This window comes from Lissotriton helveticus, chromosome 5_1 (genome assembly GCF_964261635.1).
Source record: "Lissotriton helveticus chromosome 5_1, aLisHel1.1, whole genome shotgun sequence".
NCBI classification, from domain to species: domain Eukaryota; kingdom Metazoa; phylum Chordata; class Amphibia; order Caudata; family Salamandridae; genus Lissotriton; species Lissotriton helveticus.
Genome location: NC_136065.1, coordinates 1,232,227,082 through 1,232,253,651, shown reverse-complemented (window position 1 = coordinate 1,232,253,651; position 26,570 = coordinate 1,232,227,082). Strand labels below are relative to the sequence as shown.

General features: G+C 46.2%; 1 protein-coding gene across 2 annotated transcripts in view; it reads right to left on the bottom strand.

Moving 5' to 3' along the window:
- The window catches only part of LOC144755238 (scavenger receptor cysteine-rich domain-containing protein DMBT1-like), an 855,855-nt gene that overhangs the window by 14,255 nt on the left and 815,030 nt on the right, over nt 1-26,570 (bottom strand). For both annotated transcript variants that reach the window (XM_078643952.1, XM_078643954.1), the window contains one exon: nt 26,034-26,184. In XM_078643952.1, the coding sequence (XP_078500078.1) occupies nt 26,034-26,184 (151 nt within the window). The remainder of the gene's footprint in view (nt 1-26,033; nt 26,185-26,570) is intronic.

The following is a 26,570-nucleotide window of genomic DNA, read 5'->3' as shown; positions in this document are numbered from 1 at the left end:
CTAGGCTGATTCGCATATGGATGAGTCCAAAATGAAGTGGCATGGAGTGCAGTGGCTGAGATTAATTTAAGCATTCCATCCCTCACTTTATGCATACCATAATGGATTTCCAGGCTGCTCTAATATGGATCTCTGACAGCTTATCAGTGCAGTGTTGTGTCTGCTCTGAAGAGCACAACATTGGGAGAGGGGGAGATGGCACAAAGGGTGGTGGGGGAGACTGGCAAGAGGCCAAGATTTCTTTGACATTTTGAGAGGGCATGTAATGCATGACTCCTGTATTACTTTTATTCCCATATGTAGCAGTTGAAAGCGGGGGCAAACGATTTTAGTGGCCGTACATTACATATATTTGGATAACAAGTGAATAACAGGGACGTTTTTCACATCGGGGTCTAAGTGATATCATGAAAAACTCAAGCTTTGCTCTCATTGTTTATTTAATGTCCCTCAAGACCACTGAGTGAGAAACATCTGCATTAGTCTCTGTTACACATCTGTAAGTCTGTATTTAATACTGCAGATGGGACATCGCTGCCTTTTCTCTTCGGTATCCGTAGACCAGCAAACTCTAACTAAGGTACCAAGTGGAGCACTAACATCAGAACTGACATGCAAAAGTATAACACAATCATAAAAGCCAATTTCGACTCCATACAAAAATGTATATCAATGCAGATTAAAGCAAGACATGTCTTTGTGATTTGCCAACAAATTATAGCCAGAACAAAGTAGTCGGTATGAATTGTCAATATACTGTGCTTCATAATGTAAAAACAAATACATACATTTCATTCTTACTCCAATTATTTTCTATCCCATAGAATATTTAGTGTTACATTACCTCTAAGAATACCAACTCTGGAGTCACTTCTACTACCTGATGCCTCTTAAAACCCATGTGTTATTAAGTATTAGCGAATACTAATGAAGAGTTGAACTAATCTGTTTAAAAACATTGTTCTCCTGTTTCTCCAGCGAGATTTGGTGCCCTAAACCTTGTTTTATAAATTCACAAGAACTTAAAATATTTTGCTCTGAGGCTGCCACAGCCAACTTTTATGACCATCTTTAATTTCATTTCATAAAATGACCTCGTAATTCACAAACACACCTTTCAATATTTGCATCATGGAAGACAATATGCACATTTTTATAACAACTGTTTTGAAAAAGATCACTCAAATGCACCCAACGGTCTAATATTTTACAGTTTCTGTTAATTTTTATTTTGTTATGCTGTAATCGTGATTTGACCCATAGAAGTTTTAGGAAGTGTATGGAACGCAATCAAGTAAACTACAAAAGTATTGACTTTAACTTTTCAAGACCAAAATCACTTTCACGAGATAGTACATAGGGGCTTCTAAGATCTGTACTTATTTACCTCGAAAGTCAATTTGATAAAGAAACTAGGCAATAAAGAGTACACAAGCCCCCTCTTTCAAAACTCACTGCATCCAATGAGATGCTACTACTTGAGTGTGAATATGCAGAGCTAGTGCAGACTACCACAATTTGCCTCACACACTACCTAAATCCATTATATTGTTCTAAATGAGGGGCATATTTATTATTAGTATACACAAAGGAGCGCAACAAGGCAAGTTGCTGTGCCATCTAGCGAGGAATGAGATATGCCATATGCCATATTTATGAAGATATGGTGCTGCTCAGCTCCCTCTATTTGCTGGGTCACTTGTAGCTGCCTCGTGCTAATGCATTCACCCTTGAGCCATAGTGCAAGGGTGCCTGCATTACGGGCAGGATTGTTTTTGTGCAGGAATGGGTACCTTCCTGCACAAATACTATCTTTTCCATCTGTGCTGCAGAGGAGGTGCTGGCTGCCTTGTAGTCAGTTCCTTTGCTGCCCCTGTGCCGAACCCGCGCCGGGCATCCCCTTCCACCACAGTGCCTCTGGTCTTTGCTGTCCCTCCTGGTGTTGATGACAAGAGATCATCTTTGGTGTTCCTACTAGCCGGGTCCCCTAGGAAGGCAAAAGGGACTTGCAACGAGTCGCTTTCCCTTATGGGGCGCGACAATCCCTGTGCACGCAGACACTCAGGAGTTTCTCTGCATCATCTCTCCATCTCCCTGTCACAACGCCTAACTCGAATGGCACGGGGGGTGAGCTACACACTAGTTATTGATTAACAACCCACATAAACCTTGGATTTATGCTTTTCTCTGGCCATGCCACATCATACATTATGGGTAGAATATGCTCCACCACTCCCACACTGCCTCCGACCACTAAGGACCCCCTCTTTAATTATTCCGAATGCACCATTTGTGGATGCTACCCCTCAACTCCTCATGTCAGGCAAGTGGGACAAAGTGTTGAGCGACATGGAACACTCCAGGGCCCTTAGCTACAGAAGTAATTTACCTGCATGATGATCACAGTAAGCTCGCGGATAAGCTTACAGAAGGAGAGAAGACCCTGGTTGCCCTCTAAGCACTATCTGATGACAACCACGCAGAGATCCGTGATTTACAGGAAAGTGTATGACATCTTGAAGACAGAACAGAGGATGCAGAGGGCTGCTCATGGAGAAGTATTGTGTGAATTTTAGGAGTTCTTGAGGGTGTTGAGGGCCAAGACCCCATTACCGATCCAGAATTCAGGTGGGAGAAAGAGCAGCCTTCAATCTTTGCCTGGAGGATGGTGCTAGGTAGCTGCTAGGGAGAGGGATATGGAATGGAGTTCCCCCTGGTATGTTGGTGGAAATGCACTCATTTTTACATATGTTGTTCATTCTGTAGTTCCTTGTAAGTATGAGTGAACAGCTTGAACTGGTATCTCTTCGTGAATTGTAGCCAATGTCGTTTCCTGAGGTGAGAGGTGTAGTGCATCTGTCTTGGGAGGTCAATGATTAGTCTGGCTGCTGTGTTTTGGATAGTCTGGAGTTTCCCCATGAATTGGGCAGTGATTCCTAAAGGGAATTGCCATAGTTAAGTCTGCTGGTGATGAGAGCCTGTGTGGCAGTTGCCTGGTGTTGGGTGGGAGCCATCTGAAGACCTTGCTGAACATTCGGCGGGTGAGGAAGCAAACAGAGGAGATGGCACTGACCTGCTTCTTCATGGATAGCTGGCTATCGAGGATGATGCCAAGGTTGCAGGCGTGTTTGGTGGGTTTAGGGGTAGGGTCCATCTCAGGTGGCCCCATTCATTGTTTTATAGGGCGTCGTCACCTTTCCTGAAGATGAGTGCTTCTTTCTTGTTTGTGTTGAGTTTGAGACAGTTGTTGTTCATCTAGACGGTCACATCCTTTATGCAACTTTGGAACTTGTCTTTGATGGTCGATGGGTCATTTGTCAGGGAGAGGATGAGTTGGGTGTCATTGGCAAATGAGATGATATTGAGTCCATGGCTCCTGATGATGTTGGCCAGGGGTGTCATGTAAACATTGAAGAGGGTTGGGCGAAGAAATGAGCCTTGAGGTACGCTGCAGGTGATTTTCTTAGGGAAGGAGGAGTAGGGAAGGATGATGATCTTCTGTGTTCTTCCTGTGAGGTGGGATCCAATCCGCTGGAGGGCTGCTCCTTGGGTTCCGAACTGATGGAGGCTGTTGATCAGTGTATGGTGGGATATGGTGTTGAAGGCTGATGAGAGATCGAGTAGGATGAGGGTTGCTGTTTCTCCGTGGTCTAGCAGTATTCTGATGTCATCCATGGCTGCAACTAGAGCTGTCACGTGCTATGGTTTGCTCTGAAGCCAGCTTGGGATGGGTGCAGAAGGTTGTAGCTCTCCAGATGTCTTGCTAGCTGGATGTCTATAGCTTTCTGGTTGACCTTGGCTGGGAAAGGGAGCAGGGTGAAGGATCAGTAGTGCTTGGATTCTCCTGGATCTGTGGATGTTTTTTTCAGCAATGGCTTAATGCCAGCATATTTTAATTTCTTGCATTATTCATGTGTTTATTATGTTGTTTAGTATCTTGTTTTATCGAGAGGTGGCCACACCTTACATATAGTCATTACTGCATGCATCACTGGAACCCCTTGACCTATCTACACTTGCTCATCCCTGTCCCAAACAGGGTGGGGTGCAGGGCGCCTAGCAAACATTGCCACAGCCAGGAAAAGGTATACCATTTATTCTTATGCTAAATGCCAATGGGCTCACATAATCCTATTACAAGAATCACATACCAGAGGGGCAACGTTAGAGTGACTTCTAAAGCGCTGGCAGGGTACTCTACATTCTACTACCCACTCCACATATTCCCGGGGTGCTTTGGTCTGTGTTAGGCCCTGGCTTGGGTTAGGCCCGGGGTTCCTTTTCAGGAAATCAACACAATCATAGATATGGATGGTACGTATTCCTTCTAGACGACTTCTTGGATGCACTCTAAGACGCGCAGCGGCCACGCGCAGTGGGCGCGCCGTCTGCGCGCCAAAGGAGCGCCAAAGGAGGGCCCGTCTGTGCCCGTCCGTGTCCCGGACGTGGCCAGTGCTAGCCCCCCTGATGGTGCCCTTCCAATACCCTACAGGACCAGAACTCGCTACTCCCGTGAGTACCTTATGACACTAAGAGCAAACTTTTGCCCATGTAGTGACAAATGGGAGGTTGCTGACATTCCCTCGCGGGTGTGCCATATTTGCAATTTCCATTTTCAGCCCATTTTAAATTGTCCCGCTCAGTACTCTGATGATCCATCACGCATCCGAGCAGGCCTGATCAATGCTAGATCACTGGTCAGGCACACTGCTGATATCTTCGAACTACTGAGCGACAATTTGTTTGACCTTCTCTTTATTACGGAAACTTGGCTAAATGACACATGCGCTCCTGCTGTTGAATTAGCCATTCCACGAGGTTTTAAAATTGTTAGGAATGACCGTCCTCTAGGTAGAGGAGGCGGTATAGCTGCTATTTTTAGGGAACAATGGGCATTCTCTCTTGACCCTCAGGGGCCCCCAGCTGATGCTGAAATATTTCATTTCTCACTATCTCTTGGGGCACATTTTACCTTAGGGGGCACTTTGGTCTATCGACCACCAGGCCACGTTGGTAATTTCTTGGGGGTATTGGAGGATACGGTAATCCCTCGGGTTCTGAGATACTCCAGATATCTTCTCTTGGGGGATTTTAATATCCATGTGGACAATTTGGATCTGCCTGATACGGTCCGCCTCAATGAGGCTCTCGCCATGGCCCAGCTAAAACAATGGGTTGAGGCTCCCACTCACTCAGGTGGACATGTGCTTGATTTGGTTTGTACTAACTTTAATATTGACATGTCCTGTCCTGAGGCAGTGACCTGGTCAGACCATACGCTGATCAAATTCACCTGGACCCTGACCCGCTCAGTCGAGAACAATCCTCCAGCTGCCCATACACAAAAAATTAACGCAAATACCTTGTCTGATTACCTAGACACCTCTCGCCCGGCTCTCCCTCTTGATGTAGAGTCAGCCGTCCGTTCTTTCAACTCATGGATCGAATGTGGGACTGCTGCATCTACAAAAACAAGTCGGATGTGCAGACTACGTTCTACTCCCTCTAAGCCATGGTTCTCCCACTCTCTCCGTGATCTTAAAACAGGTTGTAAAAAACTTGAACGGATATGGAGACAAGCCTATCTCCCTGAGGCGAAAAAGGAATTGAGGGTGGCGCAAAAGAAATATTATGCAGCTATTAGATCTGCTAAAAGCCACTACTACGCAGGGCGTATTGTTAAGGCCAACAACAATAGCAGGGAAATTTTTGCTATTGTAAAAAACTTTGTTTCGCCCTGCGCTGCTCAACCTCTACTTACCTCCTCGGAGAAATGGTGCGAAGAACTCTCTGTGTTCTTTGTTGACAAAATTACCAAAATTCAGGATGATTTGCGTAATGTCTGCATTAGCTTTCCGCCTTCACTGATTATTCCTTCTCCCATGATGCCTGTCCACACTGAACAGTTTGCCAATTTTTCTCCGGTAGACAAAACGGACATTGTTAAAACTCTTGCTGCCTTGCAATCAGGATCTCCCTCTGATCCTTGTCCTGCCAGAGTGTTTGCGGGAATTGCAGATACTGTTGGCTATGAGGTGACGCATGTTATTAACCGTTCCTTTCTTACTGCTACTGTCCCGGCCTGCTGGAAACAGGCTAAACTGCTCCCACTCTTAAAAAAAAATGGCTTAGATCCCGCTGTCCCCGCTAACTTTTGGCCCATTTCACTGCTGCCAGCTCTTGCTAAAATATGTGAAAAGGCTGCTTTTATACAATTAGACAAATTTGTCGAAACTTCCCAAGCACTCCACCCTGCGCAGTCAGGCTTTAGAGCAGCCTTTAGTACGGAAACTGCATTAGTCGAAATCTCCGAGGCCATTCGGGAATGCTTGGACGGAGGTGGCAGAGCGGCTCTGATTTTATTAGACCTCTCTGCCGCCTTCGATACGGTTCCGCATTCCCTTTTGCTTACCAGACTTGCGGCCATAGGTATCACAGGCTCCGCCCTTGATTGGCTGACTTCATTTCTAAATAATAGAACACAACAAGTCTGGATGCCGCCTTTTGCTTCCTCCCCCAAAAATCTTACAACCGGTGTTCCTCAGGGCTCTACTCTTAGCCCTCTGCTTTTTAATGTTTACCTTACTCCCCTCATATATCTTGCAGAACAGTTGGGAGCAAAAACGATGGCCAATGCTGATGATACACAGCTTTTGTTTACATGGCCAAAAAATAACTTGGATACGGCGGGAGCTCAATCCTGCTTATCAGCTGTCTTTCGTTGGTTAGCCCTCGCCCAACTAAAATGTAACGAAAGTAAATCAGAAATCCTGCTATATGGCTCATTTCCAGACAATTTTAGTGATTCCCTCTGGCCGGCCGACCTGCCATGTCCTAAATCTATTGGCGGCCCTGCAAAAAACCTAGGAGTCTGGTTTAATAATAACCTCAAATTTGAGGATCACCTAAAAAAACGTACTGGAATCTGCTTCTCTACACTTAAAACGTTACGCAGGTTTTTCCCTCTTCTTCCGAGAGAGGCCAAGGAGACTGTCATCCGCGCCCTTATACTATCTAGATTAGATTACGCAAATGCTCTCTTCTGTGGTCTACCAGCCTATCTGGTTCACCGTCTACAGGTTATACAAAATGCCGCGGTGCGACTTTTGTTTAACATACCCAAAAGTTCCAGTGTCCGCCAACCCCTTCGTGCCCTTCACTGGCTTCCAGTTGCACATAGGATTTTATTTAAAATCCTTGTTCTTTCATATTGTGCTGTCCATCAAACTGGACCAGCTTACCTGAGAAAAAGATTTTCCTTCTATCTTCCCAACCGGCCTCTTAGGTCGGCTAATTTGTACCAAATGACTGTACCAAAATTTAAATACAGCAGGCTTGGTGGCCAATCCATCTCTGTTAGAGCCGCGAGAGCTTGGAATACCCTTCCCCTTCACCTGAAAACAGCCTCATCTATTAATGTGTTCAAGAAAGGATTGAAGACTCACCTCTTCAACACTATTGTTTAGAGCCCCCCCTTCTCTTTCTATGCTCAGGATCCCCTCTCTTTTTCTGCATCTCTCCTTCTCCGCGCCAGGATACTATTTTTTTAGTAATTGAGCGTGCTATAAAAGCCTCTATAATAATAATAATAATAATAATAATGGCTGACCCAAACTCATTGGAAGCATTTATACCCCAATGTGGATCATGGTCTTTCTCTCTCTCTGATGCATGTATATCTCTTCACCCCCAGGCTAAGCTCTACTTTTATTCCATGCCCTATAATCTCTATGTGCACCAGAACTGCTTCCTCTGTTCAACCTCCTGGATACCACTTGTATGTAACACAAACTACTTGTGTGGTATAATTTTGGATCATGATACCCACATGGTAGACCTACAGTGTCTGGCCCCACATCCCCCCAAGCCGATGTGGTGACTTCCACAAGACTGCCTGGAAGACCTTGTTTTTCGTGAGACACATGAGTCTCACATCCAGCACTGTTTTGCTAACAACCACAACATGGCAACCACGGGACCCTTGAATGGGACACATTTAAATGGTGACAAAACGTGCCTGTATACAGGAGAAAGTGTGTAGGCAAACCTTTAGATAAAGAAATAGTGGTAGCCGAGAGGCTTCTTGCTCAGCTGGGAAGGGCAACAGACTGTAATACCACAGCTACTCTGACCTTCGTGAAACCTAAAACGGACTACGCAGCCCTCTTAGAGTGCTTACATCGTTTTAACTTTATGTCCCATGCAGCCAGGGTGCTTAGAGAAGGGAATAAATTGGGCCGCCTTTTAGTATGGCTGATTAAGCTGGAAAATGTGTTTTCTTCCGCCACGAAACTAGTCACAAGCACAGGCTCTGTAGTGCATACTCAGAGTGAGAAATTGCAGGAATTCCAGGCCTATTAATCTTCCATTTATCAAGCCCCACTAGTTGCCTCAGAAGTTTCTTCACACGGGTTTCTTGATGATATCACTCTTCCATGCATCACAGAAGCTGGCAGGCCGTCCCTTGATGCCCAAATTACATTGTTTGAGGTGTTTGAATACCAGGACTGAACGGGTTACCACTGAAATAATATGAACATTTTCACCCTTGCCCCCGCCTTGTGAAGATGTTTGAGGCAGTCCTCCACACTGGCGAACTTCCACAGATTCTTCGGGAGTCCGTCCTCATTTCCATCTTCAAGCCTCACAGGAACACCACGCACCTGGGATCCTACCTGTCTACTGTCGTGCTAGGCGCAGACTATAAAATATTAGGGAAGATCCTTGCCAGCAGATATACCCAGGTCCTCCCTGAGCTTATACACTCGGATCAGAAATGGTTCGTCCGAGGCTGAAGCACTTCACAGAATATAAGGCGCCTCTTTCATGTTCATGACGTGGTCCAAGGTCAATTTCCGCATGCTGCCTGTCTTTTAATAGATCTGGAGAAGGCGTTTGACACGTTGGCGTGGGATTATCTTTACCTTGTGCTGGCACGAATGGGCGTCTGTAACAGGGTGTCTAATTCAAACTTGTCTTCTCAGATTGGCCTAGATCGCCTAATTTCGGCCTCCTTTCCAGTAAGTCGAGGTACTAGACATGGGTGCCCAATCTCCCCCTTGGTCTTTGAGATAGAGCCCCTGGCAAAATGGTTTACACAGTGAGGTCTGGGTTTAGGCTGTACCCCTAGAGGACAGGACACGTTGTGTCTTTATATAAGGATGATCTCCTGCTATATCTGAAAGATGTTACAGCTGATCTTTCTCTGCTATGTGATTCCTTGGCAGCGTTTGCAGACGTCAAATGCCTCGGGTTAATTGGGCGAAGCTGGCATTCCCCCCACTTTGCCCTGGTCAAGACCCATTAACCATATACCTCGGAGAGGTGCAGCTGTGTTGGTGTGGGGAGGCGATTCGCTATCTAGGAGTCCATCTATATCATACCCTCTCGGTCTTTATGAGAGAAACCTCCGGAGGGCCCAAGCCGCCATCAGGTCGCAGGTACATTTTTGGCAACCTCTACCTTTAGCCCGATTGGAAAATATGGTGATCTTACCTCGTGTCTTAAATGTTTTTGCCAACCTCCTTGTTGTTCCACTGAAGTCCTTCTTTTAAGAACTGGACTACCTTTTATGTATTCTCATCTGGGACAACAGACATTGCTGTGTCACCCTTCAGAAATTGCAACTCTCAATGGGCAGAGGTGGACTGAGTGCCCCCTCCCTAAAAGCATATTTTCTGGCAGCTCAGCTACAGTGGCTATCAGGTAGGTCCAGATGGTGAACTCCACTTGCGGAGCTTGCAGAGTTTTCTATACTCCGTGCTCCACTCCATTCATCAAAGTGTAAGTTGGCGAGTGCGAGTTGCTGCTTGGGTAGAATTTCTACAGAGCGTCAGGAAGATCAGCACAAGCAGCAGTTTGCCCCACACTCTGCTGCTTGCGGAACTTCATCCAGGCCTGCTATTGAGCTGGACAACTGAGAGTTACATGGGCGAAACGAGTAATGAACAGTGGGTCATGTTGATGGCTACAGTTTGCGGCTGACTCCTCCTGGGGCCCTTTTCTGCTCATTTGTTCCTTGGAGGCTGCTGCTGACCTAGAGACCCGCTTACCTGCTGACCTGCTGAGTGTTCCCTTCGCGGGTTGAGACCCCGCTGCAGATCCCTTCGTGTCCTTGCCCTGGTGGGACTCTTGGTCCCAGGGTGCATCGGGAGGCCCAATTGAGACCAGCTGCTGCTGCAAGGGGAGGCGATGAAATCACGCTTAAAGCGCCGCCTTCCCCCACGCAACGCGGGACGCGCGGGCGGCGCCGGGAGAAGCCCGGGACAAGGGCGGGACCGTCTTAGGCCATCATAGGCCGGAGGAGGCCGGGCTGGGCCCACTCTCTTGGCGGTAATTTGAGAGAAGGTACTGTTACAAAAGTTACCTGGAGAAAATTCCTAGCACCCCTTGCATTCTTGAACAATACGGACTATTTGCTTACTTTCACATATATACTGCTTAATCTTCCCTATTGCTTGGTTTAGTGTTATAATTGGCTTATGTATAAATTGACTATGAGCAAAAGGAAGGGAACAGCTGGGACACTAGATGACTTCATAACGAGAGCTGAACATGTATTGTCACGTGAAATTGAAATAGCTCAGAGAAGATTATCGTTAGACCCATCAGAACTTCCTATGTATGCGGCAAATAGGGAACAGCTCCCACCGAAAACCATGAGCCCCACAAGTAGTCTAGTTGACCAACAAGAGAATGATAGCTTTCCATTAGTTCATTCTAGTTCTTCAATCAGACTAGTTGATGGAAATCCTAGGGCAAGCCCTGGAATTTCAAGTAGACTACGAGGACAAAAGGTAATGGGATTAATGGCAACGCAGAATGAGGAAAAAAATGAAAAATCATTGAGGGGAAGAAATCTTGTCAAAAGAAAGGGAAAACAGGAGGGAAAGGGGGGGTTTGTCATTCTCAGGCGAAGGAAACAGAAGTTACAAGCCACAGATCTAGATCAATAGGGATACAAACAGATGACATTGGAAAAAATGGATCAGGAGGGGATAAAGAGATAATAGAAGGACTTGAACAAATTGTGGCAGACATTATTGAAACAACCCTAACTTCTGTCCATAACCAAATAAGTAGAACAATGGATACTAAATTAAGGGACTTGAATACTGAAATCGCCCAATTAAATGCAGCTGTACTTCACCTAGGGAAAAGTATATGTGATGGCAGAGGAATAATTGCAGAAGGGGAACATTTAATAACTAACTTGAAAACATCATTGAAGAAGTGTAGAGACCCCACTGAAATTGAAGGAAGATCGGAATACTCTCCGAAAGCGGGTGGAAGTAGTCCAGATAGAGCGTGCCTAAGAAATAACAAAGAATCTAATGGTGCATCCTTGCAAGGCAAGAGGGCCTCTTCTGTTCCTGATAATGCAACAACAGGATCAGTGTATAATCATCGTAGGGAAATACAATATAGTCCCAAAGGGACAGATTTGATTCCTAATACAAATAGTTTGGATCTCCCCCCTGCTACATGTCCATATATCCTAGTATTGGCAGGTGTTCCTGTATTAAAACGGGACCAGAAGGAATCCTGGAACTATTTAAAGAATAAGGTCAAGGATTGGTTATCTAAACATAAAAAGTTTAATATGTATAAGGCAAATGAGATTTTAATGGTGCATAGGGTAGGGTGGGTGCGGAACTCTCCAAAGGACATACAGGGAGACTGTATAGTTGTGAACTTTAGATACCCACACATAGTACGTTTCTTACTGAGAGCTCACGAAGAAACACCTATAAGTAATACAAATATCTATGCACTCCCATAGGGTATTTTTACAAAATCCACCGTAACGCAGCGGCAAAAACATCCAATATTCTGAATGCCGTTGTAATTCCTAATAGATTCCAAGAGTTATCTTCGCTGGCAGCAGTGGATTGACTGCACCAACCTACTGTACTGAATAGTCCAGTTAGGGAAGAAGAAAGGTTAGATGCAGGGATTACTATGACTTTAGGTCATTTAGGAAGGGGAGACGAAAGGGGTGGTAGGAATTACGATGAGGTATTGCCTTCAAGTATTATGGTCTCAAACCCTAGCGACGATTCCCTAATATGTCTTAATCAAAATGCTAGTCCTGGTTTAAAAATAATTTCTTGGAATATTGCGGGATTGAGGAAGAATACTAGAGATCCGGAGTGGAACTAATTCATTGAAAAAGGCGATATTTGCCTACTTCAGGAAACCTGGGCAACCAAGATTCTGCATAGAGTGGGTAATAAAAGTTTCTTTTTAGCTGCAGTCCCGTCAAAGAGAGGAAAGCCGTCTGGTGGCTTAGCCATTTGGATAAAAGTTACCCTTAATGGAAGTGTTAAACAAATAGAGACGGACTCCCCAGATATTCTTGGTATAAAAATAGTGACTAATGATAATAGGGTACTGCACATATATAATATTTATAATCGGCCAGGACTGGTATCAAAGGACTCATTTACATTTGATCAATTGGACTCCGTTTTAAGTAGAGTGAAATTGGGCACAGGCAAAATTATAGGAGGAGATTTTAATTGTAATTACGAGCCAATAAAGGGGCTAGAGGCTATTCACACAGACAAACATTTGGCAAAAGAGATCCCTGCACTATTTAGTTTAAAACAGGTTCCATGTACGACATTAGCACTACAGATAATGAGTCTAACGATGACCCATGGCTTAAGATCATGTAATGATCGTATCCCCTCGGACATACCGATGGTCCCCACATTCTGCAGAAATAGCACCCAAAGTAAAATAGACTACGTATTACTATCTTTTGACGTATGGCAATATGCGATTGACCTTAAGGTCAAGTGTAGAGTAGAGAGTGACCATCGGCCGCTTGAATTAACACTAAAGGGTGAATTAATACCTAGTTTATTGGATTGTGATATTGTCCAGTTAGTGAGCACTGACAATGTAATAATGAGTAATAATTGTCGTGCAGTCAAATGGGCATATACACTGGAAAATGATGTAAAGTTGGCAAATATCTGTGGCATTTTGGCTAGCACTTTCTGTAAGTATACATTCTCTGAAGTGGTAATTGATGGAGACTAATTCTTAGATTCACACAAGAATTTTTGTAAGGAAATTGTTCCCCTAGTAACTAAGAAAATTAAAGTAAAAAGAAAGGAAACCAAAAGCCGATGGGGAAACCTTGGTATGACACAGCATATCGCAATGCTAAAACAAAATTAATAAATGCCATTAAAAACAAGAACAATATTTCTATGGTTAAGGAAGCGCGACAAAGTTATAAGAAGGTATTAGAAAATGCCAAAACAGTCTGGGACGAAGTGATTTGGTCAGATATGTTGGATGCAGCAAAAAGTAGGGATTCCATGGCATTTTGGAAAATAGTTGCTAATGGGAATAGGAAAGAAATGGGCTCTAGAGAAGTCTATTTGGATGAAATTACATGGATAGACCACTTCACAAAGTTGTATGCAGCCCTGGAGACTAGTACCGGGGGAGATGATCTGATATTAGCTAACTCGTGCGAATGTATCTTAAAATGTAGCCTCCAGGAAACAATTATGGCTATTAATTCTGTTAAAATTGGTAAAGCCCCAGGATTAGACACGATTCCCGGAGACCTTTATAAGCATGACATGGGAGTCTGGGGGCCATATCTTAATTATTTGTGTAATTTCATATCTGCTGGAGCAGATATACTGGACATGTGGAGGGAGCAGAAATCATCTGTATTTTTAAAAAGGGCAATAGGAGCGATCCGGCAAACTATCGCCCGATCAGTTTAATAGACGTTTTACAAAAAAATTATGCCAGGCACATTTTAAATCTAATTAATGTTTGGATTGATGAAAGAGAGGTTCTTACTATATTCCAGGAAGGATTTAGAACTAAAACCAGTACCATAGACCAAGTATTTAGGTTTTTGCTGTATCTGCTGGAAATATGTTACTTTAAAAAAAGGTCATTTGTATGTTGCATTCGTTGGTCTAAGAGCCGCATTTGATCTCATCCCCAGGCATCTGTTATGGAAAGCACTTGATAGCCAGGGACTACCGGCCCACCTCTTAGTCCAACTAAAAAGATTACACCATAACAACTTTGCTAAGGTGAGGTAGGGCCCAGGTGGCGAACTGACTAGATCAATCCCAATAAAAAGGGGAGTTCGCCAAGGTTGCTTCCTGGCCCCAACCTTGTTTTCCCTATTTGTTAACGACATTCCTTCCTTTTTAAGTAATTTTAGTAATGATGCACCGAAACTGGGGGGTGAGAAAATCCCGGCCCTATTATTTGCAGATGATACCATCCTAATATCGCAAACTTCTAAGGGCCTACAATTCTTGCTCAATACTTTTCAATCTTATTGCAGCGAAAAAGGATTAGAGATAAACACCGGTAAGACAAAATACATGGCAATAAATCCTCATAGCTAATTTAGGAGGAACTTGGTCTTGAATAATCAAAAACTGGATTATGTCCAAAACTTTAGTTATCTGGGTGTTTTAATTGACTCAAAAATGCAGTGGAAATCACAAATTGATAAGAGTAAGCTGTTATTAATACAAAACACTCATCCGATATTGAAAAGACATGGCAATAGCCTTAATAAAGCGGTGCTTCCTGCACTTGAGGTGTTCCGGGCTAAAGCACAAACGGCAGCTTTATATGGGGCAGAACTGTGGGGCCCGTCCTGTAAAAAATTGTTTGAGTTGAAAGAGAATATATTTTATAGAGCCCTCTTAAAGGTACCGGTACGCACTCCCACAATCCCGCTGATATTTGATCTCAACATGAAGCGTACAGATCATCATGCTATACTTAGACCCTTAATGTTCTGGGTTAGAATTTGAACAACACCAAAGCTCTTACATTATAGAGAGGCTCTGGTGGAGATAAAAGACCTAGAAACCTCTAACTGTATTACATGGTTTAAACATACTAGAACATGGTTAGAGAGGGTGGGTTTATCACACTTTTGGAGTAATCCATCTGCATTATTGCCAGGGTCAAAAAAGATTTTAAAAGTAACCTTTTGGGTTTACATGGACGATCATAGAACCAATGATATAACAAATGGTTCCTTGACTAAAGAATTTCTCTCAATCAAAGCAGGCCCAAATTTTGAAATCTTTTCAAATGAAGTAAATCCACCTTTGGCTAAAACATTATACTTAAAGTTTAGATACGGAGTATTAATGTTGAAAAGCTGTTTAGCAAAGTGGAACAAAGAAAGTAATGATAGGTGCACGATGTCTAGTGAGGAAGTTAGGGAGGATATTGTGCATGTCTTGTTCCTTTGCCCTGCCCTTTTGACTCCAAGGAAAAGATGGATCAAACCCCTCTGTATAAATATTGGTGTGCGATTGTGCAGAGTAGCAAAAGAAATTTTAAAAACCGATACGCCCCAGGTATTTGTTTTTGGTATCAGCAGGGTTCTGCTAGCAGTGTATTCCCTTAGGAAAAAAGCTGGTGTAAAACTTTTAAATTTATTCAAGAACCAACATACTTATAAATTAATTAAGACTGTTAAAAATTGATGAGTTTTTAAGATAATGATTTTATTGTGCCTTTTTAAATTATTTATGTATGTTTTAAACTACGGTTGACTACTCCCCCTCATGATTAGAAATGCCGTATTTATATCGAACCACGGTTGTGAAATGATGTTAAACTTCCTTGTAATAACCTGTGATTTCTTTTTTGTAACTTTTATGATACAGTGTATCGAAATAAAGTTTAAATGAAATGAAATATCATACCCTCTCGATCTTTATGAGAGAAACCTCGGGAGGGCCCAAGCCGCCATCAGGTCGCAGGTACATTTTTGCAACCTCTACCTTTAGCCCGATTTGAAAATATGGTGATCTTACCTCGTGTCTTAAATGTTTTTGCCAACCTCCTTGTTGTTCCACCGAAGTCCTTCTTTTAAGAACTGGACTACTTTTTATGTATTCTCATCTGGGGCAACAGACATTGCTGTGTCACCCTTCAGAAATTGCAACTCTCAATGGGCAGAGGTGGACTGAGTGCCCCTCCCTAAAAGCATATTTTCTGGCAGCTCAGCTGCAGTGGCTATCAGGTAGGTCCAGGCGGTGAACTCCACTTGCGGTGCTTGCAGAGTTTTCTATACTCCGTGCTCCACTCCATTTATCAAAGTGTAAGATGGCAAATGCGAGTTGCTGCTTGGGTAGAATTTCTACAGATCGGCAGGAAGATCAGCACGAGCAGCAGTTTGCCCCACACTCTGCAGCTTGCGGAACTTCATCCAGGCCTCTATTGAGCTGGACAACTGAGAGTTACATGGGCGAAACCAGTAATGAACAGTAGGTCATGTTGATGGCTAAGGTTTGCGGCTGACTCCTCCTGAAGGTTCTTCCTACCTTCCCGTGGTCCTTGCAACTGGCTCAATCCAGCATGCTCCGCATACACCGTCTAACACATGCTTCAGCTCTCTCCCTCATTAGCCAGTCCCTGTTCCTGGGCTTTTTTACTTTTAGGGACCTGCACACATGGACCGCATGCTAGCTACTTACGGCGGGAAACTTATTTTCTGATGCTCAGCCCCTTTCCTTTGATCAACTGACTGCAGACCATGGCCACCTGCCAGAACAATTTCTCATTCATCAGCAGCTTCAAGTCACCAGTTGAACCCTTTGGTGCACATTAGAGGTGGAGCCTCTCACTCACCTGGTGTTGCAGGCCATAATCACCATGGGTGATAGACATATTCTGATCACATGGCTGTACAGGGCTACCTGCAAACTTGCAACTCTTCCTCTCAATACCCTGAGGCGTAAATGGGAGGAGGACTTAGGGACAGCACTTCATAACAGAGAATGGGAGCAGGCAAGGTAGTTCCCCCAGCAGATTTTCCAGAACTCCTGGTTCAAAAACTTCCAGTTCTTTATGTTCCTTAGAGCTTACTTTACCTTTTCCCTGCTCAGACTATTTTTTATGACCTCCTCTACCATTTAGCACACATGCCTAGTGTTCATTTCTGTAAAAAGTTATATTCCAGCCAGTTAATTACACTTTATCTTGCCAAACCCGAGATTACAGCTCGAGAATACGGTCCAGGTGTCGTAAGTTATTTCTGTGAATACCAAATATCGTAAGTGCCTTCTGTGAATACCAGAATTAGTAAATTTAGGATTTTGTCTCAGATTAGTTCAGTGAATTGGCCCCAATGTGTGTGTATGAGCAAGAAATGCTTTTACTAGTGGAGCACGGAATTTGTGTGATTTGCATTTGTGTAATTACTTGAAAGTGTTGCAAAATTACAAGTAGTTACAATGCAAAATCAACATATAGGGGCTTGTTTACAAGCCCCTTCCGCTGCTGGTGTGTCACTTTTATTTTGTGAAAAAGTGCTGCATCTGCAGCGCAAGGGGCTTGTAAATAAGCCCTTGAGTGTTTATTTGAGCGTGTAATGCATCCTTGCATCAATTTTTGACACAAGGATGCAAATTATGCTTGGATGTAGCGCAAAAACCATAAAAGCACTGTGAACAACAGCTGCTCACATTTTCTTGCTCCCAAATATGTGTATGGCATAATTTAAGACATTTCCTGTAACAAGAGTAATGTGAAATTCAAGGAAATAAGTGAAATATGACACTAATATAACTTTTGCCCAAGCCTTCATTTTACTGGTGTCCCCCGATTACAAGATTAAAAACTGGAGGTTTAAACAACGGACACCGCTTCTCTTTTCCTTCGCCATGTTTTGACATTCAATTATTGCACCCATGGGGTCAGGCGCCTTGGTATCTCAGATCAAACACCATTAAGTTAATAAGCCACATAGTTGGCTAAACATTTGACACCTCATTGGTCATGCATTAAAGTTGTACTGACCCATGTATATTCTATCGCAAATATATATATAAGCCATCCTAAAAGAAGTTAAGTTAATCCTGCCAAAACAACTTACACATAGAATGACATCAACACCACATCTCTAACAGGGTTTTGCTGTGCACTCAGGGGCAGCTCATGGGCGCAATGGCAGAAGAGCATCTCCCTGCCTGCCAACATACTCAACAACGTGAAAAATAAAAGGACAATAAAACCCGGTTTTGATATATTCTTGTGCCGATTCTTGGGTGGGACCATTGTGATGACAGGCACTGAGGGGGGGTGGTCGGTGCACTGCCTTCAATGCGCATGTGGGTTTGGCCGGCCATCTCAGGCCGGCCAAACCCATATGCATAGTAAAGGTCTCGCCAATCCCAGCGCATTGCTGGGTTGGAGAGACCAGGCACAGACACCCAGTCTGTCTGGAGGCGCAAATCATCAGCGCTCAGGCCACTCCTGAAACTGCTCGCATTCATGAGAGCAGCTTCAGGATTGGCCGCAGTGCATCCTGGGAGTCTGTGCGAGCCTGCAATGGAGAGGAGAGGAGCAGAAGAGTGTGACACGATACTGAAGGGTGGCAGCTGCAGGTAAGAGCTTTTTTGTTTTTTGGATTTCTCTCCCTCGCCCCCCATCCGCCACCCGACTCCCCACCGCTGCATTTCCCTGACACGAGCCGCCTCTGTTTTCACTCTCCTATATATCCCTTAATGACTATATTTTAATCTACTTCAACCTTGCCACCACTATCCAATGTAATTCACCTTAAATAATATGAAGTACAAGCAAATCCAATTTCAACAGACCACTTGATACTGTTAAACTAGAATCTCAGATTCGAAAATATTGTGAAGATTCTGAAAGTACTTCGTGACCATAGAAATAGTGAGGGTGAGGGTGCAGGTAACATACCATACCTGATATCCATGCACAGCAGACACAGCTTACATATCGTCACAAAGTCAGAAACACTTTTTAGATCTTGGTTATCACTTGTCAACTTGTGATGGGACATGGTGAGTATACGTTTGTTTCCTTTGATGACTCGTGTTGCAAGATTTGAGTTTTCGACTGGACCCTGCATGACTTCAAATGCTTCCAGTCAGAACCTAACTCGCACGAAAGTAGTTAGCGATTGTCACTAAAGTGAGGCATTTGTAGTTTAGCCAGAGTGGTGAGGAAAAAAAGCCCTCCATCCCCTTGCATGCTATTGCACATGGCACCAAATGAATGTGTGCGAACAATGCTGCCACTGTCCTGATGTCCACATGCTGAACCTGGACAAAGTGGGAACAGTAAGATTGTGGCACCCAGAACCTGGTGTTCCAGCACAAGAATAGCTGCCAGAACCAGAATCTGCCTGGTTTCCACTCAGTGCCAGGGCTGACTGCTTTTACACTACCACAGTGACTCAAAGATGCTCTCGGCTGGCACCACATCTTGCAGCACATAGCTGACAGTTGTCACCTTCCCATTAACATTGTTTGGACCAGTTTTCTGAATCCCTGGCTTTTTCAATCACATCATTTGGTTTTCTTGTTATAGAATATGTTCTTATTTTTCAAAAAATAGTGGGAATTCTGGATGTCAAGTCCCAAAATGTAAAGGGAAGTTGCTATGGTGTCAGACATTACCCCCGTGTCCCTCCTGTCTTCGTCCCCTTCATACTAACAAGTGAGATTAACTATCTCATCAACAGAAAAAAGAAAAGCAGGAATGCTGGTACGCCCCTCCCTCTCCCTATAGGAAGTACATAAGGGTACAGTACCCAGCATGCCTCCTGTTCTTTTTTCTGTCTTCTACATTTTTTTCTGCATTCCCAGGAGCCGGTTGGCTCCTGGTGCCTACCTGTTGCTGGGCTTCGTGTGGGGCTGGTGTCTTCAGGGTTTCCCCTCCTGCCGGGCTCGGGGGGGTTCCCTGGATCATCTTCCTGGCTGCCGTTTTTCCTCTGGGCTGTTTGGTCCTGCGAGTGGCTGTGGGAGGTGTTCGGCCGTGTCTCTGTCCTGCTTGGTTTGCTCAGAGACGCGGCGCTGTTTCCTGAGGCTCCGGTGGTGCGGCGGCCCCCGCGCAGCTGGGGCGCTTCCTGCCGGGGCGTGCCTGACTTCCTTTGTGTGGAGCAGGTAGTCAGGCGTTTCGATGGACGGCCGGCGGCGGTGTTTGTTGGCAGGCCTGCCGGCTCTTCCCTCGTGAGTACCGCGTAGCGTTTTTTTATGTTATTTCCTCTATTTAATGTGCACTTCCCCTGCGGTGCCTGCATTTCTTGTCTCCTGGAACGGGCGAGTGGTGCTGCTGTTTGGTTGCCACTGTGTGAGGAGGGTCCTGTTCCTTTTCTACAGAAGGGGCCTCGCTGATCATTTGCTGGTGCTTTCCTTCAGCGTTTTGCCTGCTGGCCTTTGGCAGTCTTTGGTGGCTGTCTGGTTCTGCTGTGTTTCGTCATGGGGAAGCACTCGAAGAAGAGCAGGCATGTTGAGGAGTCCTCCTCTTCTTCTTCTTCTTCATCCTCTCCTTCTCCTGCGAGGTCCAGGCGTCGTGCCCATGGTGGTGATGCCAGATTGAAGGCGCTGATAAGAGAGACCTTGTTGGAGATGGGGGGTCCCAGGTCTAAGGGGTCACGTTCCATGTCCAGGTCCGTGGGTGTTCCGCGCCCTTCTTCTTCTTCTTCCTCTGGGTCGGAGGATGGTGATCTGGAGCTTGATGTTGTCAAAGGCAAATATATGGATAAGGATATGCTGCTGGATTTGTTATCCCATGTGAAGGAGAATATGGGATTTCCTGCTGACGATGTCCCGGGTACTTCTGGAGGGTCCTTGCTTCGTCAGTTCCAGTGCGCTGCGCCTGCGGTTTTGCCTGTCCATCCTTGTGTCAGTGAGGTTTTGGATCGGGAGTGGAAGGATCCTGATCGTATTCTGCTTCCTCGCTTTATGGCGAAACTCTATCCTCTTCTGGATATGGCGAGGGATTTGCCGGACTCTGTTCCTGTGGATTCTTTCTTGGCCAGTCTGGTGGGGCGCACTTCTTTGGCCGAGGATGCTGTTGTGCGTGATCCAGTGGACAAGAGGGTGGACGCTTCGCTGCGTAAGGCTTATTCTGGTTCCCATCTGGCTCTGAGGGCGGGCATCTACGGGACTTATGTTGCTCAGTCCCTTCTTTCGGACTTGAAGACTTTGTATGGGTCCATGGATAATGCTACTGACTGTTCTGCTGTCCGGGCCCACATTGAGCGTCAGGTGGAGTTTCTCTCTGACGTGTCCTTCGATGTGGTGCGTGCTTCTGCCCTCTCGGGGGGTGCTTGCGTGGCTGCTCGTAGGAACTTGGTCCTCAAGGATTGGAAGACTGATTCAGCCCAGAAGTCTGCTGCGCTGAGGTTGCCCTTTCAGGGTTCCATGTTGTTTGGGGCTGAATTGGAGGGCAAGCTTCATCGGCTTTTCAAGGAGAAGAAACATTCCTCCTCTTTCAAGCTGCCCTCGGCTGCTCCGGCATTTTCTAAACCTAAGCCTTTCTTTCGCCCCCCTTCTCACAGGCAGTTTTCCAGGGGTCGAGGTCGTTTTCAGCCTGGCCGAGGTCGGGACAAGAAGGCGAAGTCCCCTCCTGCGAAGCCTCGTTCCTGACTATCTGGGGTCCGAGGTCGGATCCTTGGTAGGTGGTCGGCTTCGGTTGTTTCTTCCGGCCTGGATGTCCTCCTGTTCAGACTTATGGGTCCTGGACGTGATCCGTTTGGGGTACCGTGTGGAGTTCTCCAGCCTGCCTCCGGACTCGGGGGTCCGTCCGACTCCTTGGCCGTCCTGCCCATCAGAACGTGCGGAACTGTCTCTGGGGGTTCAGTCGCTGTTGGACAAGGGGGCGGTTTGGGTGGTTCCTCCGGGGGAGCTGGGTCGGGGGTTTTACTCCATCATTTTTCTGGTGCCCAAGGTGACTGGGGGGTTTCGCCTTGTTCTGGATCTCAAAGCCCTGAACAAGTTTGTGATGCGAATTCCATTCAAGATGGAGACTCTTCAGAAGGTTATTCCCCTGGTTCTCCAGGGTCATTACATGTGCACTCTGGACCTTCAGGATGCCTATTATCATGTGCCTGTCCATCCTCTCTCCAGCCCCTTCCTTCGCGTTTGTCTTCTGGGGGTCCATTACCAGTTTGTTGTTCTTCCTTTCGGCCTGAGGTCGGCTCCGAGGGTGTTTACCAAGGTGGTGGCTCCCTTGGTGGCTTTCTTGCACCTCCAGGGGATGATGGTTTATCCTTATCTAGACGACTGGCTCCTGCACGCTCCCTCCGCGGAGCGGTTGTTGGGGGATGAGAGGTTGGTGTGTGCAGCCTTGCGGGACCATGGGTTCCTGTTAAACCTCCCCAAGTGTCAGCTTCTCCCCTCTCAGGACTTGCAGTTCATAGGGGCCCGTTTCCGCACAGATTTGAATCGAGTGTTCCTGCCTGTGGCTCGTGCTGTGACCCTGTGTGCCCTGGCTCGGCGGTTTCTGTTGGGTCGGTCCTTTCAGGTCCGTCTTTGGTTGCGCCTTCTGGGGTTGATGGCGGCCACGGTGTTCACGGTGCCTTGGGCTCATTTCCATCTTTGTCCTCTTTGGTCCTACCTGTTGGCACAGTGGAATCCCTTGTCGGGGGACTTGACCCTTTTTGTCCCTGTGTCTCTGTCGATCCTTCCGGCCCTGTGCTGGTGGACTCTGTCGTCCGATCTGGACAGCGGCTTGCCTCTGCAGTGTCCTCCTCCGGTGGTTCTTATGACGGATGCCAGCACTTTGGGCTGGGGGCAACTTTGGGGTCAGATTGCCTTCAGGGTCGGTGGTCCCTCCGGGAGGGTCGTCAGTCTTCGAACTGGCGAGAGTTGTCGGCTGTGTGCCGGGCTGTCCGGGGGTTTCGGCTCCTTCTGTTGGACCAGCATGTGTTGGTTCGGTCGGACAACTCGGTAACAGTGGCCTACTTGAATCACCAGGGCGGTATCCTTTCTCGGTCCCTGAACGCGGTGGTGTCCCCCTTGTTTTGCTGGGCGGAGGGCCATCTTTTGTCCCTGGCGGCTGTTCATGCCGGGGGGGGTGGACAATGGGGTGGCGGGTGCCCTCAGTCGTTTTTTTCCTGCCTCCCTGGAGTTGGCCTTGACTCTGGCAGCCTTTCGTCTGGTGTGCGGGAGGTTTGGTCTTCCTTTTCTGGACCTCTTTGCTTCCCTGCTCAATGCGCAGCTTCCCCGGTTCTTCTCCCGGATTCCTCAGAAGGGGTCTTGGGGGGTGGATGCTCTGTCCCTTCCGTGGCCTGCTCACCTGCTTTACACATTTCCCCCTCTGGTTCTGATTTCTCACTTCCTGTCTCGCCTGAGGGTGGAGGATCGGGAGGTGGTGGTGGTGGTGCCTTTCTGGCCCCGCAGGTCGTGGTTTCCCACTCTGAGGCTGTTGGCTTTTCGGGGTCCGTGGTTCTTCCCCTTCCCTCCGTCCCCATTGCGGTCCTCTCCGATGTTGCCCCTGCGTCAGCTTCGGCTGTCGGTTTGGCGGTTGAGAGTCAGGGGTGGCGTCATAGGGGCTTCCCTGAACATTTAGCCTTGGCTATTCAACGGTCTCGGAAACCTTCTACTCTTCAGTCCTATGGTAGGCATTGGGGTCACTTTGAGCGTTGGTGTCTTGGCCTGGTGTTGTCACCCTTGGTTTGTCCTTTGCCGGATGTTCTCCAGTTCCTTTGGGATGGGTTCGAGAAGCGTTTGTCTGTCTCTACTCTCCGGGCTCAATGGGCTGCAATTAGGGCTTTTCGGGCACCTTGGGGGAACCTACCTGATGTTGATGGTTTGGTTTCTCGTTTGTTGCGCATTTTTGCGATTTATCGCCCTGTGGTGCGTCCTTCTTTTCCTCTCTGGGATCTTCCCTTGGTTTTGAGGGTTTTGGTCGCTGCTCCCTTTGAGCCTTTGGAGGAGGTTGATATGAAGTTTTTCACCCTGAAGGTTGTTTTTCTGGTGGCCATCACCTCGGCTCGTCGTCTGGGGGAGCTAGGTGCCTTGATGGCTCGGGAGCCTTTTCTGTCCTTCTCTGCGGATGGAGTCGTTCTTCGTTTGGATTCCTCCTTCGTTCCTAAGGTCTCCTCCCAATTTTATGGCTCTCAGGAGCTGGTCCTGCCGGCTTTGGATTCGGCTCAGGTGGACGAGGATGATCTTCCTTGGTCCTTGCTGGATGTTTGCCGGGCTTTGAGGGTCTATGTTGACCGGACCCGTGCCTTTCGGCTTTCTGACTCCCTGTTTGTCTCTTTTGGTGCTGTCTCCCGGGGTCGTCGTGCTTCTTCTTCTTCCATTGGGCGTTGGTTGAAGCAGGTTATTGTGCTTGCCTATTCTCTTTCGGGTTCTCCTCCCCCGGCTGGGGTTCAGGGGCGTTCTACTCGGGGGATGGCTGCTTCCTGGGCGGAGATTCGTGGGGTGTCCCTTTCGGAGATTTGTAGGGCCGCCACTTGGGCGTCTGCTAATAGCTTTGTTAGGCATTACCGTATCCAGAATGTTCTGGGGGATGACACTAACTTTGGTTTGGGGGTGCTTAGGGCTGTGTGTTCCTGATTCCCCTTGTTTTCCTTTCTTGTGATGTTGTTTTAAATAAATTGCTGGGTTTTGCTGTGCTGCTGTGTCCTGGTGGTTTGTTGTTTGAAGATGGCCGGTTGCTGCTTGGGTATTCTCACTTGTTAGTATGAAGGGGACGAGGACAGGAGGGACCTGGGGGTAATGTCCTATTACTTACCGGTAATCTTCATTACTCCGGGTCCCGTTGTCCTCGTCCCCTTCATACCATCCCTCCCTCCCTCCCGGGCTTTCCGGCCCTCATCTTGGGCTTGGTGGTTCAGGAGGCATGCTGGGTACTGTACCCTTATGTACTCCCTATAGGGAGAGGGAGGGGCGTACCAGCATTCCTGCTTTTCTTTTTTCTGTCGATGAGATAGTTAATCTCACTTGTTAGTATGAAGGGGACGAGGACAATGGGACCCGGAGTAATGAAGATTACCGGTAAGTAATAGGACATTAGGGCTAGTGGTACTCCGCATACTCTGTAGGCGTCATTGCACTGTCCTTTCAGTTGCCCCTTTGCACACATCAATAAAGAAATGTTCATGTTCAAACACCTAGTACAGTTACATTTTCAATGGGTAAGTCCTGACATCATAATATTTGCAACTTCCGTATTCCTTGGCGTGCATCACATGGTGACTTTTTTTGCTTCAACAGGGACCTGGGATTTTTACCATTTGAATTGTTCTGCATCGAAATGAAAGCTACAAAGACTACATTTACCAGAATGCTGCGCGAGTCTTACTAATAGAACACACCTAGAAAGATTATGTGCTACTTTGCATGAGTGCTATCAAAACCGGTTCACAGAAACGGTTTTATTGCACGAAAAACCACAGAACTGTACCAATATGTGTCTGAATAGATGCAGAAGGACAAACGACAATCCAATGCAGAATTTTGACGATCAGTGAGCAAAAGATTTGATAGTAATAAACACTTGCGGAAGGAGCAATTTAGTGGATTAACGTAGTTAAGTGAAAACAGTTGTTATCTAATTGTAAATTGTTAGTTGATACTTGTATAGAGCACTATTCACCCACAAGGGTCTCAAGGCGCTTGTACGAATACCGCTGTGGAACCCATCCTGGCTTTCCCTGTGAGGTGTCCACTCCTGGGCACCCCCAAGGTGGAGGCCAGGCATCCTTAGCATTGTGGGGGCCGTTGTGGAGATTAAGCAAGCTACTGCCCAGAGTTGCAGAGTGGGACTCCATGATTGGAATAGGCACCGAGGCGAAAATTATCAGGTCCGTGGAATTTTGAGCCCAAGACCCGCGGAGGCGGGGAATTGAACCCTGGTCCCGGGCTAGACCTCTGCATCAGGGTCTGCCACTCTAACCATTGAGCCACACTTCTCCTAGAATTGTGCAATCATGTTCTTAGGTACAGGCTAGACATGTTTTAGTAATAGTAACCTCACTTTACAAATACATAATTGAGACCTCTGTTCTGCTGTAGTTAATGCCTTCTTATGTATTAATGCTTCAAGAATGGCATTACTTTTCCAACTGGCTATAAGTGAAAGCCCATTACACCTCCTCATCCTCCGTTGTCTTAGTCCGCCCACTGTCGTCTTCAGTTTTCTACGCCCCACTGCTTCTTCAGAAACTTCAAACGCACACCCCTCTAAGATTATTGAATAAAATACACCGCTGAGTTTGGCCCCTGAGACGCTCTACTCACTGCAGGCTGTGGATAGAGAGATGAATCCGGAAGTTGTTCCGCGCTTGTATCTGCCACACACAACGGGCGTTGTTGGGATAATGGCCTGGATAGAATGGACTTGAAAGCGACCCGGATGGCTCGAGGAGGATTCCACCACACGGGTAGGAGGCTGCAGGGAAAAGAGAAAATATTACATAAAACACAGAGTATATGGTTAAATGTCTCTCCTAATCGGGAACAGGAAGAGTAAGGAAACATCATTTTATAGCGTGCTTAAAAGTAGGTCAGGAGAAGATTCGATTTCCCTTCAGGCATTCAGCAAAATTAAATATATTTGTAATGTGCAACAACGTACCATTTTACAACATGTTGCCCATTTTAAATTCAGTAGATATGTCTCCTGCAATGCCAGTTTTTCTTCATCATTTAACCTTGACCGTCCTTAGTAAATTTCAAAAAGTTTGCGATGTTGGCCACAAAAGTTCATGAAGTACATGCAACCTAGCACACTTATACTTAAAACATCATGATGCACTTAATTTAACAAACATTGAC